Here is a 21780-nt window from a genome sequence, read left to right as displayed (position 1 = left end):
ACAGTATCACTAATTTATAACTCCTCCAGATCATTTTAGAGAACTGACAAAGTCTACCATCTGCTCTGAGAATATAAAAGCATTCTGCAATTCTATGAATTCTATGGGTTCACATATAACTAGGGTGGGAAAAGTCAGTGGTGTCAGTGGCATTTTCACGAAGGAACCATGCAAGAGTTCTACCTGCATGTATTATTTCATTTAGTGCCCACCACAATGTTATAAGGTATTATTTTTATCCCCAGATTTATAGTTGGGGAAACCAAGTTTAAAGTCCTCCAACTAGTGGCAGTGTCAGGATTCAAAACCACAGGCTGACTCCAGAGCCTCTTGACCACTACACAAAACCTAAAGCTATACGGTTTTAAGATCTGTTAAAGTTTGAATAAAACAAGAAAGAGAAACAATAAATTATAAATAATAATTTACTTTTTGACATACTATATACTAGAAATTATTTTTAAGTTCTATATATAGCTAATAAAAGCTCCAATTTTAGTGTTAGCACTACCTCTACAGAATATTTTTAAAAATCAAAGTTTGCTCATTCATTCAACAAAGTACTGCAAGACCATCTCTGCCCTTAAGAAGACCAGCAGAAAAAACTGGCAACGCAAAAATTATAGGAGAAAGTGGAAAGCACCGTAATAAAGATATTATGGAAAGGTGGGTGAGGGTGCATTTAAATCAGACTGGGGGTCAGACAGGGCTTGCTGCAGCTATTGACCTTAAGCTGAGTTCTAAAAACAAGTAAGAATCAGCTGGATCAAGAATGAGCACAAGAATCCCAAAGAGAACACTATGTACTACTGCATGGAGACCTGAAGCAGCAAAGCAGAATGTGGAACTGTGGGCCAAGAAGAGTGGGGAGAGAGAAGGGTGGCAGCAAAGAAACTCTGGTGGGAGGTAAGCACGGTCAGCAGAGCATGCATGATCTCTCTAGAACAAAGCAATCCAGGTTTCTCTTTTGTGACCTGGGGATTTGAACACAAGATGAGTCAAGTGCGTAAGTGCATCTTTATGCCTATTTTCCTTCTGTCAGTAATCCCTCCTAGTGCTTTAGTTTGAAGATGGAACACAAGTGGAATTACACTTGAACACCTCAAAAATCACATAACTAATTACATTTGGCTTCAATTACAATTATTCATTGATCCAAACCTTCTAACATAATACCTGCTGGCTGTCACTTACATTACTGACTTGGCCTTACTGACTTATTAGTTGATGTAAGTTAACTAATAAGGTTAAAACACTGCTAAAATATTATGCAGCCACATCCTGGGTTAGGTCCCAGAGCCACTTTACAAATTAAGGACATGCTTAGTTTTAGTATTCAATTTTTTATCTGTCTTCAGTAATAACATATTTTAAAACAGCATTAGAGATGAGAGAGCTAAAAAACTCTTACTAGTTTGTGTCACTGAGTATACAATGAGTGTATATCAGTGTGTGTACATTGAGTCTGGCCCTTACCTCTTTCCAAATTTGCATGCTTACAAGAAGCTGAATGACTTTTGAGTGAGAGAGCTACGAATGAAAAGTCTGGCACTAAAAATAAGAAAAACTTCTTTTAGCAGCCCATACGCAAAGTCTTCCATGGTGAATTTCTGAGTTTATGTTCCTATTACTGAAAATCTAATGAGGGAATAAACTGTAGGAAAAGAAGGCCTTCAAAATAATGGAATAAATAAAGTTGTTATTTAGCAAAATTTGCATTTATTCATTCATTCATCAAGGACTGTGTGAGCTTACCAAAATAAACAAGATTAACAGCCATGACAGTATGAAGTTTACAGTCAGGTGAGGGAGACAGAGAAGGAAATAAGTGATTATAAAATGAACCCATGACTATTAAGATGGGACAAGTGTGGGATATTTGGAAACACACAGGAGAGGCTAGGCCCAACCTTACGGGAAAGCTTCAGAATGAAGTGGCTTCTAAGCTCAAATCTAAAGTGAAAAGAAAGGAGTTAGATAGGCTTAATGTAAAACTCAAATAGCACAGAATAAAGAAAGGCACTCCATCTCCTAAATAAAATTATATCATGAAAATTGGTCCTTCTCAGGAAAAAAAAAAAAAAAAAAACCTGCTTTGAAAAGGCATGAAACATGCCCGAGCATACTAAGGAATCCTTGGGGTTTCTGATATAAAATGAATGAATTCCTAAGACTGAGAAAAATCTGTCACTGCTTTTAAAATGCACAGTGTCTATCTTCGTAAAAGTAAAATACGCCTCACAACAGGGTAAATGTAGTCAATAATAATTTAATGATACATTTAAAAATAACTAAAAGAGTATAACTGGATTGTTTATAACACCAATGATAAATGCTTGAGGTCATGGACACCCCATTTGTACCCACAATTGTACTCAAATGTGATTATTATACATTGTATATCTGTACCAAAATATCTTAGGTATTCCTGAAGAAAAAGGGAGGCTCACTTAAGTTCACTGTTTAATTCACTTGCCATCTAAGTAACAAAGTATGAATTCATACAAGAGCCACAATAACAATTTCGCCAAAACTCAACAGCCACAAATCAAATTTTTTATGGATGCACAACAGATAATCTAATCCTAGTTAGTAATATAGGTCCCATGATGCCTAAAATCCTGGAGGAAAAACACAATAACCACTCCTTTAAGAAGGCACATCAGGCTATTTTGCTTAAATATCTTCTGGAATGTTAAGAACTGCTGTTATGAATGAACAACTCAATATTTATGGGTTATGCAGGATATAAAGGTGAACATTTGAATTGCTTCATATGATTCATCCTTACCGAACACTTTCAACTCCTAAATATTAAGGATCAAACTTATATTCCTTGTAAAGAAAGCTAATAGGTTGTGCCCCCATCACTAATACTCATTGAAATTGTTAAAGCTCAAATACAGTCTTATCCTATAGCCTAAAAAACAGTAGTTTTTCTTTTTCTTTTTTTTTTTTAATTGTAAAGACAAAATGCCACCAAAGACAGTTGCTCTTTGGTCATCTTCAAAAGCTAGCCATCTAATTTTGTCAATAAAACTTATCTGGGCCAGCCTGGCCAACATGGCAAAATCCTGTCTCTACTAAAAATAAAAAAAATTAGCTGGGTGTGGTGGCACACACCTGTAATCCCAGCTACTCAGGAGGCTGAGGTGGGACAATCACTTGAACCCAGGAGTCAGAGGTTGCAGTGAGCTGAGATCGCGCCACTGCATTCCAGCCTGGGTGGCAAAGTGAGATTGTCTTGAAAAAAAGAAAAAGAAAAAACTTACCTGGTGTACAGTCTGCTTCTCTGTCCCCTCTATAGACCTAATACAGTGTGTTGCACATTATAAGCACTCTGCGAAGATCTATTGGGTTTTGAAAACATTGGTGTTTTGAAAAATTTCCCCCATCCACACTTGGGAAACTTAGAGTTAAGAGCTGAATTTCCCACCAGAGATGCATTGCTGACCTAAAAGCCATCCTTTCACAACTCCAACATCATTAATCTTAGCACGACGCTCCGTTTCTCAGAAGCCTTCACTGAATCCCACTGCCCAGAGGATTAAGTCCAAATTCATCATACTAGTTAAGCCTGCCACAATTCTGCCCTTCTCTTGCTTCCTAACCTTTTCTGCACAGACTCCCCAGGATGAACCCTTGATTCACTTTATCCAACAGATGATGTTTAGTCCCTTGTGCAATTAATTATACCAGGAAAGACCTTCCCACTGCATCCCCTCAGTGAATCCTGCTGCACTCCCAACAAGGCCCAACTGAAGCCCACCTCTGTGGGCTATGTGAATTTTCCTCATAAGAATCCTTCTGGGCACCCACGATGTGCACACTTTTTCACTGCCTCATCCTCCTCTGTCCAGCAGCTCTCTAGACACTCAAAGGGCATGGGCTAAGTCTGATACTGTTTTTGGATCCCACATAGCCTTTCAGGCGTATTAGCTGATTAGGTGCTCACCAATACTTGTTGAATACACTGTTTACATGTGACTGCAGGGTTTTTAAACCAAATAATTTCAAGATATTCAAGCTCTTACTAGGCTGGGATATAAAGCTAGGTCTCTGAGCCTCCTGTCTAAAAACAATTAGTTTAAGAAAACAATAAAATGTCACATACTTTTTCTATCAAACAATTTTAATTCTGTAACTTAAACCTTACAGAACTCCTGTCTTCCTACCCCCATTCCCACAGCCACACTTTACATCAGCCATAATTGAAAGTGACTTTTACTCCTAAAATTTTGCTTCCATCAGCCGAAGGTTCACATTAACATTCTTCGGCATACAGCCGTTGCTCTACCACTTTGAGGTTAGAGCCCAAGGGCAGAGTGGTGAGAACAAGGAAGTTCTCCCTTCCCAGAAGTCAGGAAACCACTCTCAGCTACCCTTTCTGGGCAACAGGAAGTTGACACAAGGACAGGAAATAATTAATGATTTTCAGCTGTACAAGGAATAGGCCTCTTCAGAGATTTTTTTTTAAAGAATTACTCAAAATGGCTATAAGATTTAAGAATGGAAGGGAATGACATTTTTAAAAAGGTCTGATGAACCCCAACAACAGTCCATTTTTAAAAATACTCTTGGTTGGCGCTTTCATTGAAACAATCCAGGTTATAGACCTGGCAGCCAACACTCTAGCTATTCAAAGGTCATTCTTTGTTCTGAAAATCAGCATTGACTACCAGCCCAGTGACATACTAGCTGCTGAAAGGGTGCCACACGAAGAACAAGAAGGTACTATCTGACAGTTATACGGTTTACATCCAAAAAGGGGCAAACAGATGAAGGAAGACTGGAGCTTATAAATAATCCTAGGGCCAGGCAAGGATATCACAGGGCTTGCAGGTAAGCAGGAAAAACATCTCTAAGCTGAGAATGTCAGAGCAGCACGGAACCTTAGACACCATCCTGTCCATTCCTCTCATTTTATAGTCAGGCTCAAACAAGTAAAACAATTGGCTCGAGGCCAGAGTCTGTCCCAAAACTCGGGTCATTGACCCCAAGGGAAGGAGCACTTGGTGTTACCTTCCCCGCAGTTTAGTGAGTCATGCCCAGGTCAACAGAGACCCACTCATATTAACACCAGCAGAACGCCAAGGCTACCTGCGCCCCACCCATAGGAGTGGGGAAAAAGAACATTTGAATAGTCTATTAAAAGTCAATCTTTTTAGACTTCTCAAAGAGAAAAAACAGCCATTAAAGATCCCAGTCTTAAAACAACCAGACTATTTTTCTTACTTTTCTTATAGTTCCACTTAGTAACCAATGCATTTTACATTCTAATAACTACTGTCAAAACAGGATTAAAAACCCCGAAACAGCACCCTCAGACTTGCTGGATTATCCCAGCTATATAGTCTCCCAAAGAATAAGTGAAAACCCACATTTTGAAAATGTCAAAGCAGTACTAGAAAACAAATCAAATGATCCAATATTCAGTTTAACTTTCTCTTATCTCTCTCGAATCCATTCTCCACCCAGCAGCCAGTGTGTTCAAAATATAAATCTCATCAGGTCACATTCCTGCTTAACACTCTCTACGGGCTTCCTCTCAAGGCAACTCTTGATTAAGACCAAAATTTCAGGACCTCAGTCCAATGGCCCCTCCTACCAACTCAGCTGCCTCTCCTGTGTGATTCCGCCACCATGTGCACTGCAGCAACACTATCAGTTCCTCCAATGAGGTCGGCTCCTTCCTACCCTAAGATGTGGCACAGCATTCCCCATGCCTGGAACACTGTTCTCTCTCTCCTCACTCCCATCCTGACTTTATCTCTTTATCTTCTTTTCCTTCTAGATATCAGCATAATTATTCCTGTCTTCTCAAGAAAGCCTGTCCTGACCACTGTTATCCACCTTTCTGGCACCAGCAGCCCTCCTTTGCAGCACATACTGTCATTACAGTAAATTATTTTTGTGATTTCTTTGATGAATGCCTGCTTCGTGCAGTCACCTATGGGCCCACGAGGGTGGCAACCATATTTGTTCTTGCTCACCATTGTACCTACAGTACCTAGCAGATAAATATTTATTGAATCACTAATTGAAGAAGAAACAAACAAATGATGGGCCTAAAAGGGAGAGTTTTTAGGAGGCATAGAAAGATTAAGGGAAGGTTTAATCCCTTCTTAGGCTTTCAGCATTTCAGATAGATATATGCAGAATACTTTCACAAAGGGAATGGTGGGAAAAAGCAGATCTTTCATAAAGTGCTAATAAAACCCAAGACTCTTAATACATACATTAGCCTTTTAATTTTAAAAAAAAGTTACTCATTTTTCAATCAACTTTTAATACTACTTAAAAGTTGCAGTGATCCTTAGTACACTTGAGATCCTTAGTACCTCAGCAACAGGCAGATCACTGTCCCCTAAAACTACCACCACTCCCACAAAAAAAATGGTTACATTTTTCTCTGTCTAAAAGTTTATTTCCATATTCTTTGCCACGGTAAGTTAGAAGCCCTAGACCAGGCCGGGCGCGGTGGCTCACGCCTGTAATCCCAGCTCTCAGGGAGGCAGAGGCGGGAGGACAGCTTGAGCCCAGGAGTTCAAGACCTGCCTGGGTAATATAGCGAGACCCCATTCTCCACAAAAAAAAAAAAAAGGAAAAAAAAAAAAAAAGACAAAAAAAAAGAAGCCCTAGACCAGCACTGTCCAATATAAATATAATGCAAGTCACAATTTTATAGTAATCACATTAAAAAGGTAAACAGAAACAAGATAAATTAATTTCAATAATATACTCTCTTATTTTTAACTTTTAAAAAAGAAAATAGGGACAGGGTCTCACTATGTTGACCAGGCTGGTCTCAAACTCCTGGCCTCAAGTGATCCTCCTGCCTCGGCCTCTCAAAGTGCTGGGATTATAGGCATGAGTCACCATACCTGGCCTACTATATTCTTTTTAACTCAAAATATCTAGTATATTATCATTTCTACATGGAATATATTTAAAAGTATTAATAAAATATTTGCATTTCTTTTTTTTTGCATTTAGAAATCCCCCGTGTATTTTTCACCTCCAAACAATTGCATCAGACTAGCAGGATGGTTAAGCAGTTACCACACAATAGAGAAGCCCCACACCATCCACACTTCCGATAAATTATTTGCTCTCTTCCTTTAAAAAAAACTTGCAGAAAAAGCTTTTAATGTTCCATGTACCAGACAAAGCAACAATAGAAGGTTGATTATATACTCACTACAAACAACTGAAAAATAAAGGGACGAAACCAATGGTTGCATGTACATTAGTATAATGATACCTTCTTAATTCGTTCATGACTTTGAAAGCTTTCTTCATATGCCAAGGATTCACTGTCACTGGGCAGTGTTTTTCGGTATTATCATCTTTTGAATCGAGAGGCTTCTGATGACCCTGCTTTGTACATCTGTACATAAAAGAAAAGAACAAAAACAGAAAAAGGTCTTATTAAAGATCATTTAGTTCAGCTTATCAAACTACAAGAGATACAATGAATGTCTCTTTCCTTACTTATTTAGAGGAAGTCTCATGGACAGAATATCCCAATGTAAGGTTAAGACAATCGAGAACAGTTTCTGATAGACATTATGGTTTCAGTTAAAAAGTGGGTAATTATTTCCCTGGTGTCAAAGTTCTGTCAAAGATCAACACAAAATATTCAGTAAAAGTGGCTTAGCAGATATCTCCAAATAAAATTGTTGAGAAATGATCTTCTCCACTGGAAATTAACTTTCTTTTACAAACTTCCATAGTTTGTAAAAAAAAAAAAAACTTCTATGTTATTAACAAACCAAGACAGAGCAGGATCATATTTTACACAAACTTCAGAAACTTAGAATCTGATTTAAATTTTGCTCTCTACCTGCCAGGATATATTTACCCCATATATTTTGGACCTATACTAACAAGAGATTAATCAAGATTAATCATGTTAGCTAATAGTTATTGAGTATTTACCATATGGCAGCCACTGTGCTGAGTAGTTTACTTTCATTATTTAGTTAATCCTCACAACAACTCTCTGAGCAAATTACTATTATTATCCCCATTTAACAGATGAAGAGAATAGTTTGAGTAACATGGTAAATGGTAGGGCTGGGTAAAAGTATGGCCAGTCTGATTCTCCATCTTATTCTTTTCACTAATATTTCAATACCATTTCCTACCCTGAACAGTGAATATTTAAATTTACATTTTTTAAGCACACAAGGCTATACTAGCATTGCTACATGAATTATTCTTTCAAGACTTAGGACCCAAAAATTAACCCAAAAAATCAGGGTCCAATGAGGAAGGGGGCAGAGAATTAACTGCAAATTAACGAACACAAGAGAACTTTTTGAAGTGATCGTTATAAAACTTTATAAATTTATTAAAAATCATTAGATTGCACAATTATAATAGGTGGATTTATGGTATGTAAATTATACCTCAATAAAGCTATTACATAAAAAATCAGGGCACCAATTTTTTAATCAGGCTTAAAAACGAAGTCTAAAAATATCATACTTGTATATATATCAAGGAACAAGCAAACATCATTAATTGCTGCACTTCTCTTCCTTTCCTGACCCATTTCTAAAAGGATGATTCATTTTTAAACATTATCGTTCATTAATTCATTCAGCAATTTTTTTTTTAGTGCCAACCATGTACCAATCACTATTCTTAAGGCACTTGGAATACATCAGTGAATAAAACAAAGATCCCTGTCCTCATAGAGCTTGGAGTCTGGTGGGGGGAAGCGGAAGACAACACAAGTCAGGGAAGCAACTGGCATGTTAGGAAATGGTGTTAAGGAAATAGAAAAAGCAGGGCAGGGTGAAGAGAGTAAGAAATGTGGGGATGGTGGAGGGGTGTAATCTGCAGTAAACAGGGTGCTCAGGGAAGGCCTAGTTGAGAACTGAGATTTGAACAAAAGACTAGGGGGGTGGAAACGTCCAGATGGAAGTAGTAACTACAGCAAAAGCCAGTATGTACCTGGTATGTTCCAGGAACTGTGACCCATGCAGCTTGAGCAAGAGGCTGGGGCTGAGCAGGAGAGGGAAGTGCAGAAAGGGCCTTTTAGGATATCCTAAGACCTTTCCCTTTGAGTGAAATGAGGAGACACTGCAAAAGAGTGACACAATCCGACCTATGTTTTCCAAAGACCACTTTGGCTGCTGGTTGAGAACAGTTAACAAAGGTCAAAGATTAAAAGGGGGCAACTATTTAGCAGGATATTACAGTAATTCAGTAAGAGATGACAGTGGCTTAGGGAGGACAGTAGCAGTGGAAGTGATGAAAACTGGCTGAGTTCTGGATATTTTGAAGATACAACCAACAAGATCTGTTTAAACAACCCTATGACATGTCGAAGAAAGTCAGAATGACTCCAAGTCTTTTGGCCTGAACAAGAGAAAGGACTGAGTTTCTGTTCATTAAGTTGGGAAAGGCTGCAGGTAGAAACTGTTTGAGATAGGAAGATCAAGAGCTGTTTTTATACAAACTGGTTTTAAAATATCAGACATCCAAGTGAAGGCATCAAATCATCAGATAAATATTGGAGTCTAGAGTTGGAGAAAAAAGTTTAGCTGGAGGCAGAAATGTGGGAATCACTGGTTACATGGATGGTACATTAAGCCATGAAACAAGTACTCAACATTAAGATAATCTCTAAAATTAACCAAACCCCAGGCTCCAGGATCAGCACTAATTGAAGCACCTGCCTCTCTGAGGGCTTGCCTACTACAGGTGCCCGTCAGTCCTACTTCCTCACCACTTGACACTTTTTAAGAGGCCTAACAAATGAATTAACGCAAGGCTCTACCTCCACAGGGAAAGCCCACAGCTGAAGTGGGAGAATAAGGAGGTTCCGCTCTACTTCCTACGGCCTCTTGAAGGTGTGTGTGTGGGGAATTAGTTACACCCAGTCTAAGAAAGGAAAAGCACTGGTAAGTCTAGAACCCAAAAAGATGGCAGAACATTCACGTCTGGAGGGAGAGGACTGGGGAAACACTTTATAGTATAACACAGATATTCTCATTCTACCTATAAAGGAAATTATAGGAAACCAGGGAAAGGGGAAACTGCATAGGTATATGCAACCCATGTAAACTTTCTAACCATGTAACACTGAATGTCCATATACGATAGCAAGGCAATATTCATTCTATATCTACTTCTAGTTTAATAATTTAGAAGGTGCAACAAAGGGAGTATGTTATACTGAGAATTAGCAAAACTATCATAAAAGAATTTTCAGTGTTTGAAAGCGGAAGCAAAAGCAACTCTGCCCCAGAAAGAATGTCATTATTTAAGAGTCACGAGTGTTTATACTTGCTTAACAACTTAGGAATTAAAATTCCCTGCATTGGAGAATTCACTTTAAGACAGCCGCCATACAACAATCAATGCCCATATTGGTGCTCTCTTAACCTGTTTTCAGCTCCTCCTGTTTCTGATGTACTACACAAACTCTGCAAAGAAGACGTTATTCAAAGGCTTAAAGGAATAAGTAAGAAAAAACACTGAATTTTGTTAAGTGTTCTCTGTACTGAGAGTCACTTACAAATATATCACCCCTTTCTGCAAACGTCCATTTTCAAAACTAATGCCCTTTCCATAAATTTCCATTCCCTGTGTGGCTTTATGTTAGATGGCTTCTCATTCAGAAGCAGAACAGAAAATGAAGCATAATGTCTAAAACTACAGACGTGAGAAATATATATATACTAGGAACAACCACTTAAGTGAGAGGGAAAGGTTTACCCTTTAGGTTGTACCACATTAAATCAAGAATTACACCTTTGCCCTGCTTCCCTTCTGAAGCAAAGTGCTAGCCTTTTCCAGAAAGGCTGCTCATTCTGAGAACCGTCTTCCTTAAAATACCTGAAGATATTTTTCCAAGTTCCTTTCACCTTTAACTCTTTCCCCAACTCTGAGACTCCTCAAGTAGTCTGGCAATTATCCAATAGCCTATTGTTATCAACACATACTCTAAAATAGTTGAGGTTTCCCAGGGTTTGGATCCCAGTGTACTGCTTGCTAAGTTTTTTCATAGATATCCTAAAGCCTTCCTTCAGTGACTGACTTCCGCAAATTCCCAGCTGTGGACACGGGTGGCTTCTCAGATGAGATGACTTTCTGACTCTGCCTAAGAATACACTATTGATGATAACTGAATTCTCAGAGAGGAAGAAAATAAAGACTCTAACACGGCTGTCTCCCTCAAATAGTCAAGATTTCCAAACCAGGCAAAGGTTTAAACCTACTGTAACAATTCTGAGAACACCACATAAATGAAGTAAAACTTCTTTAGATATGTATTATTGGCTTTGGAACAATGGTTTTTAGCAGAGTGAAAGAGAAAGATCAGAATTACCCAAGCAATTTTTTCAAGCCACAAATAACCACCCCTTCTCACATGAAAAGTCACACAAGTCCTTTTTAGAATTAGCTATACGTACATGATGGCATCTCCAGGGGTATAGGGTAAAGCCAGCAATGCGTGATTTTTAAAAATAATCATAACAACACAAGTCATGTAATATGTCCTGCCACCAACTTACCTCCCACCTCAGAATCATCCCAGATTAAAAACAAATGCTTTAGAAAATATGTTGCATTTTTAGAAAAAAAAAAATGCAACTATTCATGTGAATAATGCAGCTGCGAAGTTTAACAGGGGATCTGAGACATTTTGACATTTAGGACATAAATACTTGGCCCTTGGGTGGCCACCATCACTATTCTCCCCTTTGCCTGTTCACCTCAAACGCTGCAAGACTCCCCTGCTTGCAATGAGTCACCCACAATTACTCACAAATTTCTGCCAAGTTCACATCAGCAGCTGTTGTTTTCAAAGTCAACATCCATACCATACTGTTTTGACATTTCTCCATTACTTTATAATATTTCTTCTATTTCTCTGCTGTCTTCCCAACTAAACTTGCATTCAGAAGCAGGCATCTTACTAGCATTGCTCTCATACACAAATCCGGGATATCAGACGTAGAGAGTCAACCATAACTAATATTTTAACTAAAATTTGTCATGTCATTCTACAGTTTCTCAACAAAATACTCTCACATCCTTCAAACAAATAGCCACTATATTACGAGGCTGTGAAGGTAGAGGACTTTCTCAACTGGAAACACATTTGGGTCTACGGTAGGGTTGTGATTTCAATTTTTGCAGTTAGCTAAGGCAAAGAGACACACTGCAAATTTTCTTCATATGTCTGGAATTTAAACTTTTATTAGGTATGGAAACAGCAGACTAATCTACAAACATATTGCCAAACAAATACAGCTTTTTAAAAATGTTAACATTTGCCTTATAGACGTGTAAGAACTTGGATTAGGTCTTCAGTATGTAGACCCTTAGAAGTGAATATGAGGTATCTTGTGAGATAAAAACTTTGATTTCTTTTTTCTTTTTATTACTCACTTCTCCGAGGGACAAAAAAAAAAATCTGATCTTGCATCAAGTCATAGGATGCCTTTCAGACAATATCATAATGCCACTGAATACTTTCAATATATATAGTTAAAAATTATTTTTCTGATTTTCCAGAGCTGAAAAGGAAACATCTAGAAAAGCTTGAATTGCCAAATTTACTAAAATATATTAGCAGTTAAAAAGCAGAGCCCTGAACTCACTGAAGGGCAGAGGGAGGTATTAAAGAGCATCCTTTTTCTCCCTTGTGCGGCTGTATGTTAAGTGTGTAGGGAAGCTTTGGCAGGAGGAGGAGGTTGGGACGTCTGAGGTGGAGAGGCTGATGGAAGTTGGAGTATAATTGCTCTCTGATAGTAGAACAATAGAGCTGTAAAAAGCTCTGCTTCAGTTCTACTCAGCTTTCTCTCCCTCTTTCCCTCCCACCTACATGACAAACAGAACACAATCAGGCACTTTTTGTCCCTGACAGTGACTATTACCAGGAAAAGGACCAGGGTAAAAGCATGTCTTATGCAAGATCAATCTCCTAACGAATATTTTATAAACAACTAACAAAGCATTGTCAGAGTGGGATATTTGTGAGGGGCTACAATAGGGAAAAGGGGGTCGATGATCCATTTCAAACATGTCCATTTCTTTTATCACTTATATTTCTGACTTTTCTTTTGCCCCCTTCCTAGTATTGCCATCACTTGGTTGGCAGGGGGCGGCAATATGACTCGGCAGTTCAGCTGACTGGGATACATTTTCTAGCACTTGAATGAAAAGGTACTAGATGAGGACCAGAATCAGAAAGAAGCCCTAAATTGTGGTTCTGTCTATGCCAAATACTAACCAAGAGACCCTGGATTAGTCACTTAGCCTCTGTGGGCTTCAGACTACTTATAAAATTTATTTCACAAATATGTCTGATGTGAAATGTAATATGAAAGTCGGCCGGGCGCTGTGGCTCAAGCCTGTAATCCCAGCACTTTGGGAGGCCGAGACAGGCGGATCACGAGGTCAGTAGATCGAGACCATCCTGGCTAACACGGTGAAACCCCGTCTCTACTAAAAAATAGAGATGTGGCGGGTGCTTGTAGTCCCAGCTACTCGGGAGGCTGAGGCAGGAGAATGGTGTAAACCCGGGAGGCGGAGTTTGCAGAGAGCTGAGATCCGGCCACTGCACTCCAGCCTGGGCGACAGAGCCAGACTCTGTCTCAAAAAAAAAAAAGAAAGTCAAAGATAATAATACCTCACCTACTTATCTCAGGGAGCTGTATAGGCACTATACGAATGTAAGCAAAGTTTAGAAGAAAACTGTTGAATTGAGTTCAGGAGCTAAGCTGAATACGCAGATATATTTTTATGGATCTTATTGGCCTTCATTTTTAATTGCAACATTCAATTCAAAGTTAATAGCAATATTCAAAATGACCAAAGCTAATAAATTAAGTATTTGTTTAAGTGCTGCCTAGACGCCCACTGCATGCCTTGTACTAAGAAGGGTAAGAAACATTAGGAAGGTTGAATTGAGATCTTCCTCCATTTACCATCTAAATCGGAAGGTACATGGGAAACCACCAAAGAATGGCACAAGTCAGTACACAGGTGCAGCGACAAACACTATAGGAATGCAACGATGAGCTGGAATGAGTTGGAGTAAAGAGCAAAGACTTTGTGAAGGAGATGGGGCTCCAATGGGGCCTTGGAGGAACTTCAAGTTATTATAACAGCGGAGGGAAGAAGAGAAGCATAGGAAAAGGCTGGAGGATCCTGGCTTGTGGACAAGGGAGAGTTTTAAAAGCACATGATGATCTTGCATATATAGGATAAGATAAAATGATGGAGGGCTATGATTGCCTGAGTCTCTGGTTTTGATAAGTCAAGTCGCTTCACATGGCTCTGAGATGTTGGAGGGTCAAAACAGTATGGGGACTGAAGGATGAGGACAGAATACATACAGCTCAATAGGAGACCAGTGAAAAACTTCAGGTATCAAGTGATGAAATCCATTCATCAGAATAGTAGCAACCAGAATGGACACTTGAAATCAAGACTACAGTTCCTGGGGACTAATAAGATATGGAGGATAAAGAAAGAGAGAGAAATCAAAGACTATTCCAATGTTTTGGTTATCAGGGATCAGAAGAATGGTTACCCCATTAAATAAGTGAAAATGTTATAAAATGAAGTCAGTTTCTGACCGAACATCAGTTTTGGATATGTTGGGTTTAGAGGTATGAGCTAAGAGTAGAGATGTGAGAAGTTCAAAATTCCGCACCAAAGCACAGACCTAGAGCCCAGACTTAAGATATAGATGGAGCTAGAACTCAGAGATTAACAGTCGATTGAAAAGAACTGGCCAAGGCCTACTTCTATGAGGAAATACTGCCCACAAACAGTGATAGAAGAGAAGCCATGCAAGACAGAAAAAAGTGATTCAACAGAGAGATTAGAATCCCCGTTTTTCTAATACTTGATAAGCTTGAGAAAGTAACTTAAACTCTACTTCTTCAGCTGATACATAAGACACCTACCACTATAAGGTTGTTGACAAGATTAAGTAAGATTAAGTGATAAAGTACGCAAATCACATTTAGCAACCTAAAAACCAGAGAAGGAAAACAAGAAAAAGAGCTATCATAAAAAGCAGGGGCTTGTTTTTCAAGGTAAAATCAGAGAATGGAACTGGTCAAAGGAATATTTTAGCAAATGCCAACAGTCCGAAATGTAAGAAAGTACAGTGCATAACACACAAAAAGTATACTGACCCCCTCACTGCAGCAATTATCTCAGGGGAAGAATTCAGGAATGCCTTTGCGCTTGCTATTCTCTCTACCTGGAATGCTCTTCCCCCTCTGGATTGTGCTAAAATATCACCTCGCCAAAGACACCCTGACCCTATCTGAACTATTATTCTTATTATTCTCTACCTTTTATCCTGCTTCATTTGTATTTACTGTACTTACTACTAACAATATTACATATTTGTTTGCTATTAGTTTCAATCATAGGAAAAGGAACTTTGTTTTCTGAGATATCCCCAAAATCTGGCCATAGTAGGCACTCAATAAATGTAAATTAAAAACTCAGACTGCCTCATCATAAAGAGTAAATGCATTTGGATTTGGTAGAACACTACAGAAATGCAACTTAAAGTGAATTTCCTTCTCTGGATCACCTTGAAAAAACCTTCTGCCTGATCTTAAGAAAGATGTTCAGTGGTCTTCATAAGCACTACTAATGTAAATTCGTAACAGCCATAGATGAATAAACTTACAGTCACCTTTGGAAAAGCACATTTACTAATATTTACTGAATGCCTACCATGTACATCAGAAAAAAGGTTTGGGGCATTCTGTGGGGAGTAGGTGGAGTGATTTTCCAGCATCAGAAATTTTTTAAACTACCACATAAATGCTACCTATTTCCAGAATTCACTTCTTAAGTTCCCAAATGCGCCTCAAAGTTGTCCCTATATGTAACACTTCCTTCAACACACATTGATCCACATGTCTTCTTTCACCATTACCTTGTTTGTGAGCCATTATTACTCCTAAATATTTTAAACATCTTTGCCTATCACTGGGGAGATTCACCTATGAAATGATAGATGCCCAATGTACATTTAATTAAACAAAAATAAGAATACACTCCAATGCACTATAATAAACAAATGAATACTGGGTAACCCATAGCAAGGTTCCAAATTCATAGCAACTGAATCTTAGAAAGAACATTAAAGGTCATCTGGTCCAGTGGACTGCAAATGTCAGGCTTCAATGAACTTTTTACTGATCCATGTCAAAATGAGGACAAGGTAATAAGTTTTCATAAGGCTAAATGTTTTAAATTTAAAGACAATCCTTTAGTCAGATTATATCCTTCCTTATATTTGAGGAAGGATATTAAAATGTTTTTTTCTTTCATAAAAAGATGGTGATAGTTGATCATTGTTTTATAAATAATTCTTTTACTTAGCAAAACAAAAAACTTAGGAATTGTTAGACTTCATTGTTTTTTTCTTTTTTAAATTTTACAGGTCAGTGAAATTCAAAAACGTGAGAACGTCTGCTCTAATCCAACCAATCTTCTGCTGCCTAAATGCCTTAGAATATGGTCAACAAGTTGTTTATCTGCCTATGCACGAACACCTCTGATGACAAGTCTCTAGTAAAGTGGAACCATCGACTGAAAAAAGTATAGTTCTATCTGAGGGATGTTTGCTTAGTTTTGTGAAGGAAAAGCAAAAACATCAAGGCTTATAGAGAGTAAGCCGACTTGTGAAAACAGAGCCAGTAAAAAAACAAAAGCCAAGAAAACTGATCAGTAAGAGAAGATCAGAGGGATGCACTCAGGTCTATACCTCACAGTCTTCCTTCAACTTATTATGAAAATCCTTTATGCAAATAACTATAAAAGCCAGACTGTAAAATACATTCCTAAGGTCAGGGCTGGTCAATTTACATTTCCTTTTGCACATCTCAGTTTGCCATCTGAAATTCTTTTACTAATCTACATCTAAACTGCATCTCTCAATTTACTACCTGAAATTCCTTTACTAATCTACATTTAACTTTTTAGTTACACACCTTTCAGGTTTGATCAGAAGCAAATGTAACACAGTCTCAATATCACCCAGACCCCAAAATGAAACAGAATCTAAACGCCACATATACTCAAGTATGCAAAAAAACAATAAGCAGAAATATATAGTCCAACAATTTTTAATTATATGAGAATTTAAAGGATGAGAAGTTGGAGGCAAGGAAGGAGAAAAAGTACAAGAGATCAAAAGCTAATTTCAAGGAGTCCATCCTGAAGGAAACAGGAATGGTGGGTACAGATGCCTGACATCCCTCCAAGACAATGTGCCAATGGACCAATGGAGAACAAGGTGCGATCTGAGAACAACGTAAATCTGGATGTTAAGAGAAACACAAGCAAAAGCACCACGCACAGTGCCAGGCAGAGACAGGCATTCAAACATTTGCAGATTGAACGCATTAATAAACAGACACTTACACAAAGAGAATCTGGGGCCGTGCTTCCAATCACACCATCCAAGGCACTTTAAGTCCAGGTCAAACATCTTTCTTTGCCTTAAAGCTCAGGCTAAAAATCTAACTTTATAAAAAGCTGAGTCTTCCTAATAGTTTCCACTGGCCTCTGTCCTAGCCCAGCTCTGGCAGTGAGGCCCGGTCAAGTTCCTTCCTAAAGACACTGCCTGCAAGTCTCAAATCCAGCACACGGGATCCATGGTGGAAGGATGTTAATGGGAGTGGAGGCAAACAGGCCAAGGGGTGGCAAGGAAAAAAACTATTTCTGATCCAAAGAATGGCAAATAACACCATAACGAGTTCTTGAATTAGGTTTAATGCTGGATAGAACCAAATGAAAATAAAAACCTACTTGTATTTATAATTAAATAGATAGAAACAAAGAAAAAGTCTCACCAACTTTAGCCACCCATGATTGAAAGAAGTTTTAACAATTCTTTCATCCAGGCTGGCGTTCCAGGTTTCCCACTATATCTCAGCCTCTCACTGTTCCAGCACTATTGATGGAATCTCAATGCCAAAAAAATGGTGCTGGTCATCAAAATTATGATTAGCTGATCTACCCTAGAGTCAGTTTATCAATGTTTGAATGCATACATCAATTTCATTTTTTATTGTTTCAATTTAAATCATCTGTGTCTCTATTCCCTCCCTCCAGAGCCTACTTTTCCACCCCCTTCTTTTCACCTGCATTCTAAGATTCCCTTATTCTTTCCTTTAGTTCCCTCTGTTCCAAAAGTAAAAAGCAACTGCAGGAACTTATATAGAAGGCAGGTTTACTACAGATAACAGACCTACATGTTACATATTATATACCATGTGCTGTCTAAATACAGCTAGCATATCCTGCCTTAAGTGCTTCTGAGCTTGGGCAGACCCCCGTGTGCTCATGCCGCTGATGTAAACCATCCACCATCATATTTCCTACGAGTTCAGGTGCCTTCCTCCAGCCTGCTGAAGAACATGACCAAATCTCACAGCCCTCAAAGCCATAGCTATCGAGAGGTGACTAAGCCCCTGCTTCTGTCAGCCCAGGAAGGCCAAATCAAGAGTCTTATCGTCTACCCCCTAGATTTCCACGACCTGTTCCACTCAAGCTAAAAATTCTGAAACGCACTTTTAGAAACTGTCGTTTCAGAATCCTATTAGCTCTCCTTAAAGGGCTGAACATCAAAAAATTATTCAACCCAAGCCAAGTATCCTTCTTTTGGCTGGAATTCTGCCAAATAACCACAAGAGGCTGGTGCGGTACAATTGGTATGGAGTGAAGCTTGCCAAATCTAACCGGAGAACGACAAGCCTCCATGAATAAGCTCTCATGAAAAGGTACACCATTCTTCAGAATGAGGTTTGTTTGCGATTTGAAAAGTCAGATTCAAAGGACTCTTGTTCCCTCCTAAGAGAAGAGGGAACCAAAATTGAAATTTTCGAAACTCCTGGGTATTTACAGTTCACTTTTACCAAGATGTTTTTAAAACTAAAAACTAGAATTTTTTTTAAAAAAAAACCTTTTTCTGAATAATGCAATAATGTCTTCTACATAATGTTTCAGCTATTATTTCTAGAAAGTAATTCTGTTGCCAGTGATCTTGAATGTACTTGGGTACCAAAGAAAAAAAGACACCTGTGCCTGGCAGGTCGATACGCTACTAATTAGCCCGAGGTACGAAGGAAACAGAAGATGCTCTGATTTCTGGATAAAACGTTCTGCAGTGCCAGGTAAAAGAGGTCACATGCCCTGAACGACCGCCGCTCATTTAGAGTGATGCAAAAGCTCCTCGGATATTAATTTTGTTAGAAATTCGGGGAATCAAGCAACCTAGAATCAATTCATTTAGACAGCGGGCGACTGGTACTTTACAGTTTCCTTTTTTCAACGGACTCAGTGCATCCTAGCTTGATCTCTTATAAAGGGGTAGGCAAGCTGGGCACCAGGTGCCCATGCATTTCAGGAAGGTACACACAGGATCGGCAGGGTCACCCATGCACAGCCCCACCCCGAATCTTCTATTCGCCCGAGATGGGGAAGACCCTTCCCCAGAAATCCTGGGCAGCGTTTTAAGTCACCGCCTGACCAGGCTGAGTTTCCGTCCGCGTCCGCTCCGGACTGCGGGCACAGCGCCTCGTCACGCCCCGCATCTCCCACCTCCCGCCGGCCCCGGCGGCTCCAGGCGGCCGTCCCCAGAGCTGCGCCCGCGGCCAGCGACACGCGCCGCAGCGGCGCGCTTATCCGCAGCGGCGCAGCCCGCCCGCCCGCTCACTCACGCGGGAGGCAGCGGCGGCGTCTCCATTGTGGCTCCTCTCGGGCTTCAGAACGCAGGCACCGACCGCCGCCGCCAGCACCATTCCAGCCGCGGACGCCGGCACTGCCCGCCCGCCGAGCCGCGTTCCATCCGCCCCGGAGGGGGCGCCGCGCTCTCCTCACCGCGCGCCACCACCTGCGGCGGCGGCCCCCGCGGCCATGGCCGGCTCGGCCAGGCGCGCTCCGTCTACTGCGCGGCTCCCGCGCTCGCCCGAGTGCGGGGCGGCGGCGGCGGGACCGGCGGGCGCGCGGGCTCAGCCACTTCCGGGTTTGGCCCCGGCCGGCGCCGACGCTGTGACGGGACTGCGATGCGGCCTCCCGCGGCTGCCGAGGACCCCTCCCTCGGCGCCTCCCCTTCCTCCTGCTGCTGCTACCGCTGCTGCTGCTGTTTCTGCTGCTTCTGGAGGCGGGCGGGCGCCAGCCGGGAGCGGGGCGGGCGTGCCCAGACGCTGGCCCGCAGGCCGGGACGCGGGCGGCGGCCGCCCACAGCGGGTCTGTGGATCTCCGGGACGGGGGCGCTGGAAAATGGGAGTGGAGGGGGTTCTCCGTGCAGAAAAAGGGCGGCCGAACGCGCGGCGTTCGGATAATGCCCGGTATCCACTTACTGCTCTGCTTCGCGGGCGTGTACACGTTATTCTTTTCATTTGAGCCTATACCCAGGGAGATGGGAAGGGTAGGCATAACCAACCAGTGCCCTTACAAATGGTGGAACTGAGTCAAGAAGAAATGATTTGCCTGTCCAGTGTCCCAAGCAAGAAGCTGTCCCTCCTCAGTATGCTATCCATTCCTTGGACAAGTGAAAGCATCTGCTAGGCAAGGTTTTAGTGCTGGGGACGTGACAGCAAAACACAGCAAGTCTCTGTGCTTGTGGAGCTGTCCATCTAGACGGGATGACAAAAACAGAAAGTGATGCTTACCATGAAGAACATAAATGAGGATGAGGAGAGGTAAAGAGATTTTATAAGGAGTGATCAGGGAAGGCCTCTCAAAAGGCATGAGTTAAACAGATGGAATAACAGGGACTTTGAGTAATGCAAAGAATGCCCAGGGCAGAGGGAAGAGCAGCGTGGAGACTGCTAAGCAAGATCCTGCCTGCTTTGTTGAGGAACGGAAAGGAGAACAATGCAGCTGGTGGTTCTCCAAGTATGCCCGCTGGAAGCAGTAGCACCTGCGAACTTGTTAGAGATGCGAATTTTCCAGTTCCACTTTAGACCTACTGAACCAGAAACTCTGGGGGTGGGGCCCAGCAGCGTGCGCTTTAACAAGCTCTCCAGATGATGCTTGCTGGGGCCGCGAGGGTGGGAGACTCTCTAATGAAGCAGAGTGAGGTCAGGAGGACAGCGGAGGGAATGGGTGTGGCGTGGAGTAATCACAGATTACCCTGGCCTTGTAGGCCATGATGAAGGACTTGGCTTTTACTGAGATGAGAAGCAATTAGAAAGTGGTCAGTAGCTTGATCTGATCATTAAAAGGATGACTTTTCTGGGATTTGTTTCAAAATATCCCACAAAAAGACGGACAGAGGCCGGGCGCGGTGGCTCACACCTGTAATCCCAGCACTTTGAGAGGCCGAGGCGGGCGGATCACCTGAGGTCGGGAGTTCGAGATCAGCCTGACCAACATGGAGAAACCCCGTCTCTACTAAAAATACAAAAAATTAGCCGGGCATGGTGGTGGACGCCTGTAATTCCAGCTACTCGGGAGGCTGAGGCAGGAGAATCACTTGAACCCAGGAGGCGGAGGTTGCAGTGAGCCGAGATCGCGCCACTGCACTCCAGCCTGGGCAACAGAGCGAGACTCCGTCTCAAAATTCATAAATAAACAGAAGTTCATAATACGAAGTTTTTTTGTGTGTGTATGTGTTTTTGTTGTTGTTGTTTTTTGTTTTGTTTTGTTTTGTTTTAAGATGACTGCTGTATGGGTAACATGCATAGTGAGGCAAGAGAGCAAGCAAGGAGATTAACCTGGCTGGGATGAAAAGTAGGGATGGCTTGGATTAGAGTCCCAGTGACT

General features: G+C 40.8%; 1 protein-coding gene across 4 annotated transcripts in view; it reads right to left on the bottom strand.

Moving 5' to 3' along the window:
* The window catches only part of KLHL2 (kelch like family member 2), a 113790-nt gene extending 93775 nt beyond the window's left edge, over positions 1-20015 (bottom strand). For 3 of the 4 annotated variants that reach the window (XM_025385559.1, XM_025385561.1, XM_025385562.1), the window contains exons 1-2: positions 19731-20015; positions 7265-7390 (exon numbers count right to left, since the gene is read on the bottom strand). In XM_025385559.1, coding sequence (XP_025241344.1) covers positions 7265-7390; positions 19731-19756 — 152 coding nt within the window. In that variant the 5' untranslated portion in view covers positions 19757-20015. Of the gene's footprint in view, positions 1-7264; positions 7391-17430; positions 17599-19730 lie in introns of those variants that run through there. The other variant, XM_025385560.1, reaches the window with a different exon arrangement.
* Between the last annotated feature and the right edge of the window lie 1765 nt (positions 20016-21780).

Source organism: Theropithecus gelada, chromosome 5 (assembly GCF_003255815.1).
Source record: "Theropithecus gelada isolate Dixy chromosome 5, Tgel_1.0, whole genome shotgun sequence".
Classification (NCBI taxonomy): Eukaryota; Metazoa; Chordata; class Mammalia; order Primates; family Cercopithecidae; genus Theropithecus; species Theropithecus gelada.
Note: the sequence above shows the minus strand (reverse complement) of the source record. Positions and strands in the feature narration are given on the sequence as shown.